Source organism: Lethenteron reissneri, chromosome 16 (assembly GCF_015708825.2).
Source record: "Lethenteron reissneri isolate LAM-NWPU_2019-01 chromosome 16, ASM1570882v1, whole genome shotgun sequence".
Lineage (NCBI taxonomy): Eukaryota > Metazoa > Chordata > Hyperoartia > Petromyzontiformes > Petromyzontidae > Lethenteron > Lethenteron reissneri.
This window is the reverse complement of record NC_083794.1, coordinates 5,230,602-5,251,206: the sequence shown is the minus strand read 5'-3', so window position 1 is coordinate 5,251,206 and position 20,605 is coordinate 5,230,602. Positions and strand designations below refer to the sequence as shown.

Sequence of the window (20,605 nt, the reverse complement as noted above, 5' to 3'; positions counted from 1 at the left end):
CAATGTCTTTGATGTCCACTTTGTGGAAAATGCTATGGTAATGGCCTGCAAATCTACCATTTGGTTACGCATGGAATTCAAACCAAGGCTTCCTTGTGCACAGGCATAGTGGAGACCATGCCGCCCAATAGGCTGTTCATGACCATTATTCCTTGAAACCACCCTCCCTGAAAGATTACCCCACCGCCTTCACAAATAGATGAAGGTCAATCCGCCCTCTTCCTTTGGGCAGAATCGCATTGTTTGGTTCAGCTATTGTAGTTTATTGAAGGACATTGCTTGATGGTTTCATTGAATTCAGCCGCTCCCCTCCCCCTCCCTCCTGTTGTGCGTGTAGCATCGTGCAGAGGTGGACGCGGGAGTCACGCAGAGCGGATTTCACCATTGACCTCAAACATGAAGCAAGTTACATCACCCACCGGGTTTCCAATTGTTGCTTTTTGCTCGCCGTTTATCCCATTTTAAAATATTTGGCAAATCAAGAGGAGAAATAAACATGCAAATGTTACCCATCAGCCAAACGTGTTCTACACACAACCACGATAGAGATGAGGAAATTGTATTTGTATTTTAGTTAAATAAATACATATATATGGTGCAAAGAAAGAGATGGAGAAATAATGTACATTCAACACGTAGGCTTTCGCGACCAATATTATTCATAATAAAGGTTTTTTTGGGTTAGATCGCGTAAGTTTAAATTGCCCAGATGCTGGATGCAATGACCAGCGAAACGTCGTATTTAAATTGTAAATGTTGTGGATTTACTCTCCAACACACCGGTGGGCACGCTGTTTACGTGACAAACCTTGCTGGCTGTCGGGTAGTGGATGGGTACGACACATTAATAACTACGCGATCTAACCCAACAACCTTTATTATTAATCTACATGTGACTAATTCCATCTGTCGCACAGCTCTCATCAGGACGGTACTGTGAAATTAATAATATATTCGGCACAAGACAACAACGCAAATGGCCTCTTATTGAGCAAACATTGTCTTTTGGAACAGGGGGAAATTACTCGGTATGTATGAACACGATTGGGGCAGATTTGATTTGGAGTGTTATGTCTCCGACTGCATAAGTGGTTATTTCAAAACCTCATGCAGCATATAGTCAGAATTAAATGAATTCAATTACAATTACAAAGCTACAATTTATTAGTTTCCCTTGATAGACATGGACATTTATTTGAATTTAGATTCAGCTTTAAAGTTCCATTTGTGGCCAGCTAATTTAATTCTTTTAGAAATCAAGGGAATATTTCATTTCAATTTTGACATGCATCTAATCTATGAGTTTGACACAGACACTTGTATAGGCAGGATATATTTTTTAAGCTCCTGGTAAAATTATCGCATAGTGGTCTCAGAATAACATCATCCTGGAAGCTCACTAATGCTGTTTATCTTTTTTTGATCGTGGAAAACTGCCCTGCACGATCTAAACTGTATCCAGATTGCCTTGTACATCTGGAATAAAGGACAAGGGACCAAGCTGACCCCCACCCCAGAATTTTGCATCCGTGACGCCGAGGCCCAGTCAGGAGGCACGTGTGCCACCACTGTCTACACGGACCCTCCGCAATGCGTGAGTGTTGTTTAAAGTTTAAAACATTGGAGCCGAAGTGAGTATGAATGTGTGTATGCGTGCCGAACTTTTTTGCGCACCGTACGTAGCCAACCGTCCCGATCGGATATGCGAGGGAAGGAGTACAAACTATTCTTTGGTTCTTTCGGTTAAGTCACGTCTAAAGATAAAATAATTATTTTAATTTATTATTAAGTCACGTCTAAAGATGAAATAGTTATTTTAATTTATTATTTTATCTTTAGACGTGACTTAACCGAAAGAACCAAAGAATAATTCCTGCAGTCACGAAAGCTCCAAAATTAAGATTGAGTACAAACTAAGCACATAAAGCAGTTTTAAAGAAATTCGTTTTCAATCTAGTTTTTAAAGTGCATAGCTCCAGTGGCTTCTCAATAAGAGTACAGTAAAACCTCGTTCTTTCAGTATTTGCTAATTCTAATTTGGGGATAATTTGGCATGGCTGCGCTTTCGGCATATATTCAGTATTAGAATTTCGCCATGAGCCGAATTGCCGTACCGAATGGTCCAATTTCGGCATGCACGTGGAGCGACGCTGCGCGCCACGAACAAAACAATGACTCAGTCCGGTGGCGGTGTGCGTGGTGAGCGTTAGTGCAGACCTGTTGCTTTGGGCTTTACCTTGCTTATGCACTCTGTGCAAGCCAACCCTCTCAGGAATGTCGTCTACACCTTCATAAAGAAGTAATGGAAAGCGACAGAAGTATAAATCCGTTAGTCTGCGAGACAAATCCAATTTTTTTGCCTGCAGTGCTGGTTACTGATGGTAAGTGTTATTTTTTTTGGAAAAAACTTTTTGGAAATGTTACTTCATTGGGGCAGGAGCCACTGGGGAATACCATTGTACATAATTCTGAATAGGGGATAATTCGGCAAGGCCAGAGCCCCATATGTGTCCAATTAACAAGAGTTTACTGTAACTGGCATTCTGAGCATCAGTGATGGGAATGAAAGAGCACCCGCAGTCGCGGCTGTCCCTGTGGGCACAAGGTGACCCAGCAACTGGCCTACACACAATAACGCCGGCGCACAATTGCCTAGTCATTTCAAACGATGTCGGGGGATCCCGAGCATCCACTGTAAAACAGACGGCGTGCATTTTTTTTACGGTTAATTCACCCGCAGCATTAACCAGGGCGGCCGCCGGGTTCGAACCGCGAACCTCTGCAATGGGCAGCGAATGCTCTACTGTTGAGCCATTTCACCGCCGTTGATAGACGCTTAGTTGTATGATATTTAGATGACATTCCACGAAGGCAAAACTCGCGACATCTTTCAAACTCTAGTACGGCGCATATAGAGTTATTTTATCTTAAAAGCTAAACGTTTACGAATATTTAGTTACAGTAAAATAGATTTGAAGCTTTTGTGACTGCAGGAATCCATACTCATTGGTTATGTCCTTGCAGCTATCTTTTACTATGTCATCAATGCTTCTTTCCAACTGAATGTTTGGTTTCAATGTACGACATGAAGCACACATCACGTTGTTTTCTTCTGTAGGGGGAGCCAGTGGAAGACTGACAAGATTTTCTTTGCTATCAAGACTTGTCACAAGTTTTACATTGACAGAGGTAAGCTGTGCACAACTGTGTTGTTAGCATAACCATAACCATGACACGTATATATATTTTTTCTCTCATGATAGTCTTCTTTTTTGTTTTTCCAAGGGTCAAAATTAATTAAAGTTTAATTTATTTTTGTTAATTACTAAAATATGTATTAACATCCAGTGGTGTAAAATATTGTTCATCGTTCGTGAGTAACTGAAGATGCCGCAGTGGCGAGATGTTAATTGCCTCGCCTGGTATGAAGGAGGTTGTCGGTTCGACCCCGACCCTGATATCTGTTGTATATTTGGAGTTTGCATGTTTTGCCATCCATTACGACCTGTCCCCGTTTATGTGCACAACACAGAGGAGCTGGACGTTGGTTTTTTTCTTAATTTTTCTGACCACTCTTTCTCATATGATGTTGCATGTGGACATTGTTATGCCAGCGGTTAGTGACATTTCTCCAATTTGTAATCAGCTCACTTTCTCCACCTATTTTAACGCCGCTTGACGGTACGTATAATGTCCTCGGCTCAGCGATGTACGTCATGAATACTGGGGGATTCGGAGTTGGCGAGATGTTAACTTCCCTCGCTGGTATGCAGGATGGTTGTGGGTTCGATCCCGACCCTGATTTCTGTTGTATATTTGGAGTTTGCATGTGCTCTCTCTCTCTCTCTCCTTGTGGCCGCATGTATTTTACTCTGGGTCCTCTGGGTTTTCCCTTCACATTTTGAAACATATGTTTCGAGTTTTTTCCTCTAGTAACATTTCCATATGATAAGCCACTTTGTTGAGCCATCATTTATTTCCAGGTCGTTTCTTAAAAAGAGTCCTATTCCTCAGTGGGTCTTACCTAGTAAAAGAAACATAGTTTATAGTTTAGTTTAACTTCAATAAACACTAACAACCTGCCTATGCCTATCCCAGTCAGAATGATTGTGTCCCAGTTGTGAATGGCTGTGGGGCAGCGGTCCCTTCCATTGGCAGCCCTGAGCGTGTGGAGGAAATTCCTTATTCACGTGGTGAGTGCCAGTCTCTCCATGGGATTACTATTATACTGGTAGGAACCTCCTGGTTACACCAGCCCACAGGGGATTATTGTGTCCGTCCGTCGTGCATCCAAAAATGGGAGGGGTGGGGCTGGGTGGGGAGGGGAGGGTGGGGAGGGGAAGGTGGGGAAGGGCTGGGTGGGGAAGGTGGGGCTGGGTGGGGGGTGGGAGGGGTGGGGCTGGGTGAGAGGGGCTGGTCACCCCGTGGTGCCCTTATAAAACTCAACGTTTAACCTACTCACGCCGGCTTGTGCCCGCTCTCACAGTCGGCCATATTTGCGGAATACACCACGCCGCCATTGACCCTGGCCATTGACCTAGCAACCCAACATTCCTACTAGCTCCCTCCGCAGGAATGTGTTTGACTTCCCACAAGTGTTGACAATGGTGTCAAGATGTCCCCATTTTGTCACAGACTCGATGGTTTTAGGCGAGCAGTCACATGCACGTGCCCTTGTACAACACTTACCCAGATGCCAACATGTACAATATGCTTATTATATCGCTACAGCGCTGGGTAACAAGAGGTATTTTTTGTTTTTTACTTTTTAAATAGCTGTATGTGATCGAGAAACTATCTGCGGAAGTGGGCAGCGGGCTGGGACGCCCATCTTTAGCAGCAGGGCAGTCAACGAGTGATCCTGGCGTACGGCCGTAGATGTTGAAATGCAAACTCAAAACGGCTAACCAACCCACGGGCGTAGAGCGGCCGTGCTGTCGCCTTGCTTTTGCAGCGTCGTTTGCTCCCCGGATCTGCACCAAGTTTTTGGCCAACTCCCGTCGCCTCGCTGCGCCAAAGAGGGGTAGGATTGATGGCTTTCCTGAAACGAGCTCATTATCGCTGCACGGTCAAAGGCACCTCCGATTATCACAGTTGGCTACGTACGTTGCAAAAGAAGTTATATATACATACAAGGCACCGTCATTGTGTTGTGTATCTCCATACGTCAATGTGGGGTTTCCCGCTCTGGACCGGGTTAGCGGACACTGCTATTTTGAGTGTGGAAATCTGCGGGAGTGCACCTGGGGACACTCATTGACGATTCTGCTGGTATGGGCATGAGAATCGTCAACGAGTGTCTGGCCTGCTCTAGCTTCCGTAGATGTTTTATCTCTGAAATAAATATATTTTTTATTTGTCTCATTACCCATCACTCCCACTATATAATAAGCATATTCTCCTTAATTTGGTGTGTATATTAGTATAATACACTCTCCAACTAATTCTGATATACAGCATGGTCGTTTACAAAGAACAATGTTACACAATTAATAGATTTGCAGAGAATACATTTGGATTAGCATGGTTGGCTACGTATGGTGCGAAAGAAATTCAACATACATACCGATCATGTACAAAGCTTCCCGTGTAGAAATGTTGTAAAATGTGCTTGTTCCGTAAACTTGGAAACTGAATGCACTATTTGTCACTGAAAAATAAAATGGGTTCTTCATGTAATTTCATGAACTGCATTCAGGCATTGAAAATATAATATGTAATCTAACACATTACTCAGAGACCTGATTGTGAAATTATCTTTTCACCTTGTGTCGTACAGTGTCATTATCAAGAGTAAAACATTGTGCGGTCAAGCTTAAACATAATCTGTTGGTTGATGTAATTTGGATGTTTAATCCTAGATACGTTTTTCATTTTGAACCACAAGTATTCAGTGTTACTGGGTTTTTTTCCCCTTATGTAACACCAAATCAATCTGGCCATGCTCGATTTTCGGGGGCCTTTGTAAACCCCCATTTCTTGGTGGTTGTCGGCTGAAAATTTAACATTGCTCCCTAAGGGGGCAAGCTTAAGAGATGGAGCCTCTGGCTTCAGTGCCCAGCAATATTGCTCTCCGTTTTTTTTTCCCCACCCTTGGTTGCCTCTTTAATACCGTGGTAACCGTTCAAGGCTGTATACACATATATTTAAAGCTTCTTGGCTGAAAATGTACTTGTACTTTCCAGCAATGGCATGATACTTTTGTCTTTGCCGTTCGTTCAATATGTTGAGACAGCAATCCATGTGATTTGTTTTCAGAATAAAACTGCAACGTGTGCATTTTAGTTCGTCTTGCAGGGGAGGTATTAATACTGTAGTGGTGTTTGTGGGTCTACGGTGTATATGGTATTTGTATTTTCAAAAGCTTCCGTGGTTGGAGTGCTTGACTGTCAATCAGAATGTTGCGAGTTCAAACCTTGGTCACGGTTTGATTTAGCCTGTTATCAACAACATACGCACCACTTTGTGACATTTCAATGGTGGTCAGCGAAAAACATGGCATTGGAGGACGATTCCGCGATCGGTTCCTGAATTGGGCTACCATGGGCCTCGTCCCCAAGCATTCTGCACCGCATCCATGCGAGGTGACCCTGACCGCTGAAACCATGCGTGACACAATGTCACTTGACTCGCTGAGCCACCAGCTAGATTTAATTGCAAACTACGCCGTATTAATTTATGTAAAAATGAGACTGATTTTAAAATTAGGCTAGCCTAACCCACGGCTACATTTAAAACGACTTAAAAAACATTTGATTTACATTTTCCCCCCAATTATATTCCAGTATTTATATCATTGGCATGATACAGGAGTTAATTCGATTTACGTTTGGAGCAATTGTTCTTGATTGGCCGGATTTAACCCAGGATCCTCAGCGTTGCGAGCACGGTGTTCTGAACATGTTCTTGGTTCTTTCGGTAAAGTCACGTAGAAGGGAAGTAATAAAACAATAAAAATAAAACATAATAAAATAATTCTCACGAAGTTTCGGCCACAACGCAAGCAGCCGTCCTCAGGTGAAGAATGCGAAACGTCGTGAGAATTATTTTATTATGTTTTATTTTTATTATTTTATTACTTCCCTTCTACGTGACTTTACCGAAAGAACCAAGAAGATGAATCCCTGCAGTCACGAAAGCTTTAAATAGAAAGTTCTGAACATGGTTTGAGTATCTCTCCAAGCCACATGGGCCACCTGCTAAAACTATTGTTTTTAACGTTGCATCTTACCTGCCACTACTTGGATGCAGAGTGGAAAAAAACGATTGGCGAGCTGGCCGGAGAGGAGCTTGAGAGACCACATCTTAATATTTTATCCAGCTTGGGAGCTGAGGGCCGTGTACGGGGAGGGCAATCATGGACTTCTTCTGGGCTGGCCCTAGGCCGGGTCTCTTTCCAAGTACTCATCGAATCGAGGCATTAGACTGCGTTTGTGGTTCACTGTATCAGCCATCGCATTCTTAAAAAAAATTGTGCTGTGCTGATCCGCTGTTGTTGCTGGTGGATTGAGTGGTAAATGTAGTGTGCAGAATTGCGACATTTTCCATTAATGCAGTTTTTTTCTTTATTTAGCCGGCGCTAATTGAACGTGTACATTTTTTTTTACTGGATGTGTGACATCTGTAACCCTATGAATGAAAATGTTCTCTCTCCCCATTGTGAATACACCTAATAATTAAATACTATGGTAATAGTTTTTTCCCATTTTTTGGCAACAAAACAGGTGTTCAGATTTGTATTTAAAGCTTTTGTGACTGCAGGGATTCATATTCTTGGTTCTTTCGGTAAAGTCACGTAAAAGGGAAATAATAAAATAATACAAATATAAAACAATAAAAATTCTCACGACGTTTCGACTGCAACACAAACAATCATCACGTTAAGAAAAAACTGCCACTTTTTTCAAATTTTCTTGCTGTGGATTTCACACCTGATGATGATTGCTTGTGTTGCAGTCGAAACGTCGTGAGAATTTTTATTGTAAATTTTTATTATTATTTTATTATTTCCCTTCTACGTGACTTTACCGAAAGAGCCAAGAATATAGGTGTTAAGATGTTAAAACACCAAACTGAAACCTTTTACAAGGAATCATGTCTGCATTAACCACAATGCTTGTGGTCAGAATGCAAAAAAAAACATACTCTGATAATATATGCATTGTCCTTGAAACTGATTGGTCCACACCAGAGACAGCTTTCTTTTGAGCCTCGTCTCAAACGGTGTTAGACCAGAGGACGCCAAAAGGCAATGCATATATTTATCAGAGTATGTTTTTTGTTTGCATTCTGACCACAAACATTGTGGTTAATGCAGACATGATTCCTTGTAAAAGGTTTCAGTTTGGTGTTTTAACATCTTATCACCTGTTTTGTTGCCAGAAAAAAAGGGGAAAAACCTATTATCATATTTTGTTACTGGCAAAGGAGGTCCCATGAATTAAATACTAATCTCTATTCTTTCACCAGTTCCTAAAATATTCGATAAAAAAATATACTTCAATCACAAATAAACTGCTCCATAAAGTGTCACATTCTCCTGCACAGTAAACACATTCCTGCGGAGGGAGCTGGTAGGAACGTTGGGTTGCTCGGTCAATGGCCAGGGTCAACGGTGGCGTGGTGTATTCCACAAATATGGCCGACTGTGAGGGCGGGCACAAGCCGGCGTGAGTAGGTTAAACGTTGAGTTTTATAAGGGCACCACGGGGTGACCAGCCCCTCCCTACCCAGCCCCACCCCTCCCACCCCCCACCCAGCCCCACCCCTTCCACCCCCCACCCCTTCCACCCCTCCCACCCAGCCCCACCCCTCCCACCCAGCCCCTCCCCACCCAGCCCCACCCCTCCCACCCCCCTCCCACCCCCCCACCCAGCCCCACCCCTCCCACCCAGCCCCACCCCACCCAGCCCCTCCCCACCCAGCCCCACCCCTCCCACCCTCCCCACCCTCCCCTTTCCACCCAGCCCCACCCCTCCCATTTTTGGATGCACGACGGACGGACAGAATAATCCCCTGTGGGCTGGTGGAACCAGGAGGTTCCTACCAGTAAATACTCTGTTTGTGAGAGGATTACCTCACCACCACAGAAACGATGGATGTATTAACATTTTTCTTCATTAACCTGGATAAAGGCCACTACTGATGAGCAATTGTCCTCAGGTGAAGAACAGGTCAGACCTGTTCTTCACCTGAGGACGGTCAGACCTGTTCTTCACCTGAGGACGGCTGCTTGCGTTGTGGCCGAAACGTCGTGAGAATTGTATTTTATTATGTTTTATTTTTATTATTTTATTATTTCCTTTCTACGTGACTTTACCGAAAGAACCAAGAAGAAGTTCAAGTTCATTCAATTTTCATTTATTAGGTATAGCCCTGTGAGCCATTCGGCTCTTGAGTCGGGTGCAACCGCAACAAACAAAAAACAAAAACATGAACACAAGGATCCATGCTGGGTTCAATTCTGTTCTTATATTTAAACAATCTTGGACTAAACTTAAATCACTCGAAATTAAATATCTTTGCTGATGACACTGTTATGCTCGTATAGGGTAAATCTCCAAATGAAGTGAAACGTAGTCTCCAACACGATTTCTACTTAAAAAAAAAAAAAAATCCAGTTTCATTCTTTTCACCTATTATGGATATTTGAAACAAAATCATTGAACAAACGGAGTGCTTCAAATACTTTGGTTTACTGATTGATTCAAAACTTACATTCCAAGCCCATATTGATCACATCTCGAAGAAAATCGAATACAAATATGGTATTTATACAGAAACAAACTTTGTTTCCCTATTTGATTGCGCCTGCAAATTATTGAAGCTATTGTATCACTTTTTGACTACTGTGACGCTGCTTAGAGATCAGCTACTAATGAATCACGAAACAGACTAAACCTTTTCATCCATAAAATTCTAATTAGCTAATGTGCACTATGATTAGCTAATTCATGAATCCTATTGTCAAAACCAAGACGTCTATTTAATTACTCTTTGCTGCTTTTAAATATCCCAAGAACAAGAATTGGAATAGGTGACAAAGCCTTTGCCGTTGCAGCACCAACGTTTTGGAACAACAACAACCTTGTTTCCTCCCTTAACATTGTAAATCTTCCTTCAAAAAATATTCGGAAAAGCAGAAGGTTAGTGCTGGATCCAACCAAATTTGCAAATGTGATTTGTAACTGTGATCCCCTTAGCCATGTGTAGTGACTGACTCAGAGACGCAGAGTAACTACAGCTCCCAGTCAGGACAGCTGGCAGACTGCCTGACTGATGACGCCGTGCAGATGAAGACGTAGATGGTGGCGAAGACTCCAGCAGCACGACGGCATCCCACTCCAACGACAGCCCCGAGCTCTTGCTCGGGGTCCCCTTTTATCCTCCCAGTGTGGTCTCGCTCCGCCCCAGAATCTACTAGCGGGTTCCTGGGCTTCTCTCACTTGCCCTCTCTGTCACCTTTCCCCTACATCCCTCTCTCTGACTTATCACGTTACCTGCTGTCAGTCAGGGCTGCTGCAACTGCAGATCCCCTTCTCTGCCAGCAACCAGCGCTATGCTACGTAGTGACCCATTCTATGTCACTACACATGTATCGATAGTTTAATTTTAATGTGTACTTTTATTGAGGGACTGTGTGTTGTCTTGGTGTGGTATGGGACTGTTTTTGTTTTGCTGTTGTTGCCCAAGATTTAATTTGGTGTTGAAACATCGGCAGGAATTTATTTATACTTTCTAGTTTATTTATGTGTATTCATATTTTGTGACTTGCTTAGCTTGCTTATACTTTGAACTCCTGTTTTTTATTGTTTGTCGTAACTTTCTGACCTGCCCTTACTGGACATCTGTGAAAGAGCTTTATAGCTCTTCGAATTCCTCCAGTAGAATACATATTCTGATTTTGATACATGTATTGTTATTGTAAGTAATCCATGCACAAGTTGTTTCTTATGTCATAAGAACTAAAAATAAATTATATTTAAAAATTACTTATAAGAAACAATGTATTTAAATTATCTATTTTATTTAACAATACTATCAAAGCTTTACATTATTAAACTGTCTCATAAAGCCTCCATTTTAAACGTAAAAATTCACTTAGAAACAGTGCAGAATAACTGCGCCATGTATTAAGTAGGGCAGGAATTAAGACAATTATCAATATCAACATCAAGCAATGGATATCTAAACTAGTATTAGTTACAGCCCAGAGGCCATTCCGGAGAACGACTGCTGTTGGAAGTTCTCCCACAGACTCGTTCTCATTGTATGTCACGTGAGGAAGGAACAGAGGATATGTCAACTTTAAACTAAGATTTGAAATAGCAACCTTCCAAATGTAAGTTGAGCAGTCTAATCACTCTGCACCGTCCAACTGTCACCAGAGATCAGTGTCGCGCCCCTATGCTGGTTTAAACTTTTAGACACTTTGGCGTTGACTTGACTGTGCCCTGCAACGAGGGATACCCTGCTTCTCGTCAAGCACAGGTGTTCCATCGCAGGATAGGGTAAGCCACTTGGAATGTGGCAAGAAAGCATTGTAGATTTAGTGGAACATACAAGGCGTTATGGGGTCTTGCATGCAACTGAGGTCTCCTAAGCGCACAGGCATCAAATACAAGAGTATTGATTTGTTTGCACGGCAATTCGCGTGCCTGCCGTTTCGTCCCAGGAATATAATGTGGCAAGAAGGATGTTAGATGTCACCAGGAAGAAGGGGTTGTGATGGGTGGGGGGGGGGGGGTTGTGATGGGTGGGCGGGGGGGTGAGGGTGTTGGGGGGGCATGTGTGCGAGTGTGCGAGAGATGGAGGGAGGGAGGCTAAAGAAACGGACATCGGAGTGGCACCCAGAGGTCGGCAATGGAGGGTGAAACTTTTTATGCCACACGGCGGGGATGCTTCTAGGAACAGACTCCCCTGAGCGGATCGACGCGTGGCGTGCGGTCGGTTGCGTTGCGTGTCCGTGTGTTGCAGTGCCAGTGTTGAAGAGGACCTGGGGGACTTGGGCGTCTCGTCTCACGTTTTACAGCGACACGCTCGACGCAGACATCCCCACCGTCGACTTAGGGGTGCCCAACACTGAGAGGGGTGAGCCTGTGCACACAAACAACGCTTATTGTTAACAGACTCGCTGCAATGCCTGGGTGGCTCCATTAAGATAATGCTCGGCCTGTTCGAGTCCCCTGAGCCAGCATCATTGGTTATCCTGGGATCCCAACCAAAGTTTAAACATTTCCTCATGTGCGCGCATTTGAGAGCCTACAGCCCAGCCACTAAAGACTGTCTGAAATGCAAGTATGGTTTTTGGATATGTTTCGGAGGCGTGCATTGATTCACTGTCGAAGTTGTTGGATGAACTGTAAGGATTTTGGGGTCAGGATTCGATTCTAGGATCAATTCTTCGTCTCATTGGTCACATCAGCCTCAACCGTATTATCGATCTTGTATGTTTTTTTCTTGTATTTCTTTTTGCCACATTTGTGCTGTCTATCTCATTGGTTCCATCATATTAATGTACTTATCCTACAGGTGACACCATGTCATTTTCATGAATTATAAATAAGTGATTCTTAAACTGAAGTTCGCGTTACTCGCATCAATGTCGTCTGTCTTGCCCCATCTAACGTATTCCTGCGGAGGGAGCTGGTAGGAACGTTGGGTTGCTCGGTCAATGGCCAGGGTCAACGGCGGCATGGTGTATTCCGCAAATATGGCCGACTGTGAGGGCGGGCACAAGCCGGCGTGAGTAGGTTAAACGTTGAGTATTATAAGGGCACCACGGGGTGACCAGCCCCTCCCCACCCAGCCCCACCCCTCCCACCCTCCCACCCCCACCCAGCCCCACCCTCCCCACCCAGCCCCTCCCCACCCTCCTCTCCCCTCCCCACCCAGCCCCACCCTCTCCACCCAGCCCCTCCCCATCCTCCCCTCCCCACCCAGCCCCACCCTCCCCACCCAACCCCTCCCTGCACGACGGACACAATAATCCCCTGTGGGCTGGTGTAACCAGGAGGTTCCTACCAGTAAAGCAGGGGGAGCAACCCTGGGAGAACAAGTTGCATTCGTGTCGGCAACACCGAGCGACATTGTTCTTACGGCCAATGCAATGTTTTCTTGTTGCAGAGTAACATGTGCTTTGATTGTCTGGATGGCGGAATGAGGTCCTCATGATGAATCTGATTCAAAATGGCAGAATAATTTCATGCTTAGGAGACTACTTAGGAGGTGTTTTGATCATTAAAGTGGACTAAGCTCCGTGTCTTTACCAAGGGCAAATAATATTCAAACGTTTGTCACATTCTTATATTTTCCTCATGTTACTTTTCTAAAAAGCCTGAATATTTCGTTTAATTCTTTGGCCAAGCAGAAACGCATATTTTCCTAGATCCTCTGCTGGAATGTAGCCAACTGACACTTAGAAAAAAACATTTCACGTGATGTATGAGATCAGCTCACGTGCGGGGGCGAGTTGGATTTTTACATCACGAGGTCATGAAGGATGGTCACGACTTTGAAAGGCCTTCACCCAGCAGCAGATGCAGCATGGATGATAATGTTTAAAATTTGTATGCAGCCATTGGTGACACATCTTTCATTGCAAGGCAGTGTGGCGTTAATGACCATGGTGGTAAAATACATGCAGCTTGTGAACAGCCAGAGTCTAGACCCACACCTTGGCTGGGTCGGGTCAGGTAGCCTCCCCTAGGGTAATCGTAGCCGGAGGACCCGAGAGCGTAGCCAGTGTCAGGCACGCTAGGAGTAGGCTGTGTCCCTAGGCTGTAACAGTGTATCAGGACTGTTGGAGTGTTGTATTGTAATAAAGAAGTTACCTCTACAAGTGTCTTTGGAACCCATTACACTAGTAACGAATTGGCATGTTTCGTTGAAGTGACCAACCTTACTGATTAGCTGTGTCGGGTAGTGGTGGATTTAACGACACATTTATACTTACGCGATCGAACCCAAAAAAACAACCTCTATTAAGAATGCTTCACCTTTTCCATGAATCTGAATAGTATGGTTAGGATAATCATTGTTCAATTAAATGGCAAAAAAACAAGGGGGCAATGACTAAAGAGGACTCACAGAGTGGAATATTTGCACACTGCCCCAGCCAATGTACCTGACCCTGGTCGCCAAACTTCATCTCACCTGCTTGCCTGGGTGGTGGTGGTGGTGTTGATGAGACGCAGGTCATTGCGCCAAGACGTTTGCGATTTTGGAGAGATTCAACTCCGATCCGACGTTTGAGCGCACGCCATGGCTTGTGATTGCCGATGACGACAGCCTCCTCAGGTAAGCTCGGCGCGTGTTGCAGCAACGCGACATTGAAATCAATTTAACAGTTCCCCACAATTTTAAAAATCTGTGCTAGCCCATTATGCCACAGTGTCCCTTGCAAGGGAGGTCTGGGTTACTGTCAAGAAAAGACCGTGCTTTTTAAATCCTTTATATTAAGTTCGCATGCTTGCTTGCTTGCTTGCGTGCTTGCTTGCTTGCGTGCTTGCGTGCTTGCTTGCTTACGACCGTGCAAATCTTTCGGTCGTTTTTTAACCCACTTCCCGTGATCCAATCGAGCTGACATTTTCCACACAGACTCGTTGTGCCAGACAATTAATGTTCGTGAAAAAAAATTCTAAAAATTTTACACTTTTTAGGCAAAAAAAAAATATTTTACATATATTCCAAAGAACTCATTCTTGGCTTTGGCTGAACGTCACAGTATAAGAGCCCAGAGCGTAACCCCTCCACAGGCCGTGGCGGAGTAGCGCAGTTGGTAGCGCCCTCGCTTCCCATGCCAAAGGTCGCGGGATCGATCCCCGCGTCCTCCACAGGCGAATATATTTTTTAATCCTTTATATTAAGTTCGCTGCCACGCATATAAAGGATTTATAGTGAAAAACTTTGTTTTTACGGGTTATACTTATTAGGAACTCGGTTTGTAAGAATCTGGGCCAGTATTGAAAACAGGCTGAATCAAATCCCGACCACGGTTTGATCTCACAACCTTCTGGTTGACAGCAACCACCCATTAAAATGGAGATATCTGAAGAAAAACAAAACACGGCCAGCATTAAAGCAACACATGATATTCACGTGAAAAAAAAACTGCTACAAAAAGCACGTGATGGTCTGCATGGTGTACGAATACCAGCCGTTTGCGATATACGACTTAAAAAACCCCCGTCATTCAACTGCATGTGTGCTGCTAACGGCATTATCATGCACCCAGTGTTTTCTCGTCTTAAGAACTCCGAAAGCCACCTGGAGTCTTGGCTGTTTTTTTTCAGTTGGACATCATGGCTATGAGAGGGAAACCGGTCAATGTGAGCCAGGGTGTGACTTCAAAGGAAATTGACTTTGGTTAGCAGTTGAAAGATCACATTCTGCTGGCGTAGTTGCATTAGCTTGTGTGCACTTAGCAAGATAGGGGTGGGGGGGGGTCGGATAAGCATCGCACTTTGATTCTCAGGGCATTTGGCTAGAATGTCTCCACATGTTTGTGTGTGTGTGTATATATAATCAGTGCGTGTGAGCGACTGGTAACCCCTCCACCTGGCACTTTCTCTACAAAGCACCACGGTGGAAACACCGAAATAAGCTCGTGCTAGAGACCAGGTTGCACCTGCCATGGCACGTGCGCCACGGTGACGTCACCGTCACTTAGTGGCGAATGGCAGGTATTGATATATATATGTGTGTGTGTGTGTTGTGGCGCTGTGGTTAAGTGCCCACGGAAATTGTAAGGTTGATATTTCGAATCGCAGTCGGAGGGGTTAACTTGGCATTTGGTCAATAAAATGAAAGTCATCTTGTGATAAGTCAACAGTGGTTGTCCTACGCAGAGACTGGTGAATTAATCATTAAACACTTACTTGATCTCAAGGAAAGTAAGGTGCCGTGCTAGGTATAGTATTGTATGAAAGAGTGTGCAGTGTGGAGTAATGTTTAAAGTGGAAGCTTTATAGATTAAAGCACATGTCCCTTCATGACCCTGATTGGTCACAAACCATGCATCTGCCACTTGTCACACTGTGCACTCAATAGATCCACAGTGTTCATTTGGGAATGCAGACTTTTTCACAATTGCCACGTAATTGCTAAAGTGCATATCTCTGGTGCAAATAACTGCACATTTTGTATATTTATAAATAGGATAATGTACAGGCTCTATATGGCTCGATATAGATTGTCATTATCATCATCATCACCGCATAGTAAGGTTGTCTCGCATCTGTGGGAAGTCACCTGAGGTTTTGGGATGGAGAGAGTGGTCCCTAACAAAACCGTAGAATTTCTGCTCATAACTCCGTACCAGGTTCCATAAAACATCTCAACCATTTTCTGCAATCATAGCACTTTAAATAAAACGTTTGCTTACCTCGCGGCGTTTGTTGTTTTTGTGGAAGAGAAAGCTGTTAACACGTCAGCAGCCTTAACTCTGTTGTGCCTCGTGAGCAGAGCCGTACGATGCGTTATGCGGGTCAGCTACCCAGAAGAATCCGATGCGCTCCGAAGCTCTTTTTCACAGATGTCCAGGAGTTTCACAGATGTCCAGTGGATGGTCCAGTACCCAGTTGTTTCATAAGCAGCTACGCCCGAGCAATAATACCGCAGCTAGGACCTGGCAGGCATTTGAGCACGTCGATGTGGTGGCATGGCAACAGCGTTGGTGATGGATGCAGGTCTGGACATTGGGGCAGACCCAGCGGCTGTTGTTTTGCAGGTCCCTATGGCAGATAAATTTCAAGCTATGGGGAGCCATGAGGACTGCCTTCTCCCAGAATTCGCTGGGTTTTTTTTGGGGGGGGGGGCTGAGGGGATGGGGGGGGGAGTGGCACCCCTAGGAGAATTTGGAAAAGCAGAATAGAGTCCAAGACTTCTTAGAGGGATAGTGGCAGACACATTCTGCCATTTTTTGTTGTTGCTCGAGGAGCCATTATCTGAGAATGAATCCACAGCGATGATCTCCTGGCAATGTTTCCGAATCGCACCTTTTAACTAAAACTCTTTAAACTATTGTTATTTTACCAGGTAAGGCCCGCTGAGCTATATAGCTCTTTTTCAGAAGCGACCTGGCCACAAATGCGAGCTTAACGAAGTGGCTTATCATGTGGAAATGTACAGCAGCCAAATACTCTAAATGCATGTTAATTCTAAATGTGGAGGGCAAAACTAGAGGACCTGGAGAAAAATCCACACGACCACGGGGAGAGAGACATGCCAACTCCAAATATATAGGAGTCATGGTCGGGATCGAACCCACGACCTCCTGTATACCAGGCAGTCATTTGGCACTGTGTAAACAGTGAAGAAGCTGAATAACCTGGCTGTGATGTGGACACTGCTCTTGTATTTACAGCCCATAAAACACGTATTTGTGCTGGACTAGTCTGTAAGGAACACGCTGACGGCTGCCTACAGAAACCAGGTTTAAGGAATGAGCGTACTTTTCCTTGCTACTTTTTGTTATATCCTTTCACGAGACTACATTTGGGGGCTGATTCATGAAAGTGATTTACAGTATAATCGTAAATCTCGAAAAATTACTCGCTTCTAAATCTTTTGTAGTCATTTTTGTATTACTTTAGTATAAATAAATGTTAATTTAGATTAATGGTTTTTTTCTGACTTTATGTGAACGAAAAGACACAAATTTGCCCGTTTTCTCATTGAAAATAGATACATTTCAAAATATCACCTTCCCGGTTACAAAAGCAAAGTTTGTGGGGAATAATAGCCATTTTGTATATTTTTTAGGCATAAGCAATTCCGAAATAACACTTACTAGCCAGGAACAAAAATTGTGTTACATAGTATTATAGTAGGTATGAGTCATTGCATTGCAAAAAGGCAGGGAAATAAGGTGTGTTCATTTGAGTTATTAATACATCAAAGCAGAGGGTTGTTCTTATATTCAAACAAAAATATATTTTAAAAACCTTTGCGATGAAGGCTTTGGCGTCGAAGGCACCATGTCTGTACGCGCAAGAGGGTGAGCGAGTGCATCTTGTGCATTCAAAATCTTGGCATCTTGCACAAAAGGCGAATCTACTGCTATTTGCGTCGTGCTTTAAGGAGATAAATCCTTCGTCCTCTTTTGAGTAATGGAATGTCATTTTGACGAATGGAATTTAGTAATAACACGTGCACGCATACACACATGTACGCATTGTGTGGTGTTTGTGCTATAAAAACAGACACATACAGTATCAGCGGCACCCAGAATGTTCAAAGGCTTTTGTATATATCCGTGAGTGACCGATCTAATATTAGGCTTTTTCTGAAGCCCTGCTGTTATCCCTATCTTCATCTGACTGGGGGGGGGGGGCTCTTTCAATCGCAGTTGAAAGGATTTGAGTTCAAATCTCAATGCAAGGTCGACACATCCCATCATCCCTCGACGGCGGATAAGATGAGCACCACTATAGTGGGAAGTGAACAATGGTTATCCCCATCAACAGAGATGAGAGCCAGCTCCTTGCTCATTTAAGCTGTGAGATGTGTTGATTTTCTTTGTTATCTTTGTGAACTCGTACAAAAAATATTGTTATATGAGGGGTTGGATTGAGCGCACTAAGAACCCCGTGGCAAGTGATATCTGATGTCAGTCACGGCTAACATCTGTGGCAAGTGATATCTGAACTAACCCTGGGCTCCCCTCTCCTTGACCAACCAACACTCACGTGACCAACCAACACTCACGTGATCTTACCCATGGTTGGGTAAGATCACGTGAACCACTATGACATACAGAACATTGGGAGGTCTTCATCCAGCCGTGAATTATTATTCTTTAGGAAGCCAAAGTAGATGATTGTTTCCGAAGTATTTGGAGCAAGTGGAGGGGTGTCGCTGCTATTTGCTCCGTAGGGAATGAACCAAACCCATGTCTCTATCCCCACAGCTCGCATTTCTGTCGTCTAGCAGATGTACATTTATTTTTTGCATACGTCTGGAATGTAATCCGAGCCACGTTTGTGCATAAAACAAAATACTCCAATCGATGTCAACGAGTAATTAACAGGTCCCTCCATTTATCCAGAATGTTGTCATTGATTGTCAAGTCTTTTGGCAAGACATTGGAATGTTTGGCCAGCCATTTTCTAACGAGTGTTTTGCATATTGTGAGAGGAATCCGGAATTGTATCTGCAAGAAACTACACCAAATAAGAGAGTTGGATAATTTTTCAAAGGCCATACGGATCATGAACTCACTTGAAGCATAGGCGGTTGTGTGCATCACAGGTACGTACATATGTACGTAGCCAGCCGTGCCATACTCTTTGGTTCTTTCGGTAAAGTCACGGAGGTATAAAAAATTAAATGAATGTAATCACGACGTTTCGGGCGCAACACAAGCGTCCGTTATCAGGTGGGACAACCACAGCAAGAAACAATTGCTGAAGTGGGCAAAAGGGCTGCTGTAACAAGAGGCTATATAGGCAAGAGAGGGGGGAGGAGCCAAGGAGGAGAGATAGAGCGAGGGGGGTAGGGGGAGGGGATTAGGAAACGCGCAAGGGAATGCTGGGGGGGGGGGGGGAAGGATGAAGAAACTGGAGATGCGGTTATTAGCAGCCGTGCTAATCCAGGGTGCGGGGGAAATGCGGAAGTTATGATTCGGCCACCCTTCCTGTAACCCTTATCACTGGATCACAAGCACGCGGCCCCCACGCTCAGCAAGCCGCATCGTGACGTAGCATCGACACCGCGGCGTACCGTGGGTGATGCTTGCCAAGCTGCCCGTGGTTTTTCTTCGTAGTTATTAATCACTTGTTTCCCATTTTGTTGACTCCAATAGTTCAAGTTCATTTATTAGGTATAGCCCTGTGAGCCATTCGGCTCTTAAATCGGGTGCAACCGCAACAAACAAAAACCAAAAACATGAACAAGAAAACATCTTAAAGTGAATATGTGACTAAGTGCAAACAGAAAATCCAAGAAAAGACAGCAAAATATTGCAGAAAAACACCGTACACCAACGCTGTGTGCAAAAATCCCAGTGGGATGCAAGTCAAACAACAACAACCACAAGCCAACTTAGATTAAGGCCATTAGTCTTACTCCGTATTACAACAAACAAACATGGCTAAACGAATAAACTTTTCGAAATCACCAAAATAAAGCCATGAAATAACACCGGGGTCAAAGTGTTCACTGTGGTGGAACATGAAGATGGATCACGAGCTGGAGAGTCCGCTCGCTTTTCTCTTCATCTTGCCTACTGATGGCCAGTGCCTTATGCATCTTGATTGTACGACGATGCGTTCTCGAATAATGACCATCAAGCTGGTCAAAACCAGCACATTCAGTGAGCTTTATGGAAAAAAAATCAATACTTAATTTTACAAACCCAACTTCAATTTGAACACTGTGTTTCTTTTAAGTAATCACTGCAAGCAGGTGTATTGTATTATACATTATTTATGGACCATTGCTGGGAATATGATACTTCTGACAACAAGTTGGAGCACCACAAGATTTTATTTTACGGTTCAGATGTTTTTGACCTGTAGTAAGGCTATCGGTCATCTTCAGCCTGAAATTCCTCACCAACCAGAATCAATAATAATTATTGTAAATAAGTAATCGGCAGCCATTT

The 20,605-nt window shown here is 43.9% G+C and overlaps 1 protein-coding gene across 1 annotated transcript in view; it reads left to right on the top strand.

The window, feature by feature from the left end:
• Nucleotides 1-20,605, top strand: part of B3GLCT (beta 3-glucosyltransferase) — a 52,105-nt gene that overhangs the window by 20,023 nt on the left and 11,477 nt on the right. The window contains 6 exon segments of the mRNA XM_061552223.1: nt 338-401; nt 1,463-1,594; nt 3,119-3,136; nt 3,138-3,189; nt 11,977-12,090; nt 14,196-14,298. Coding sequence (XP_061408207.1) covers nt 338-401; nt 1,463-1,594; nt 3,119-3,136; nt 3,138-3,189; nt 11,977-12,090; nt 14,196-14,298 — 483 coding nt within the window.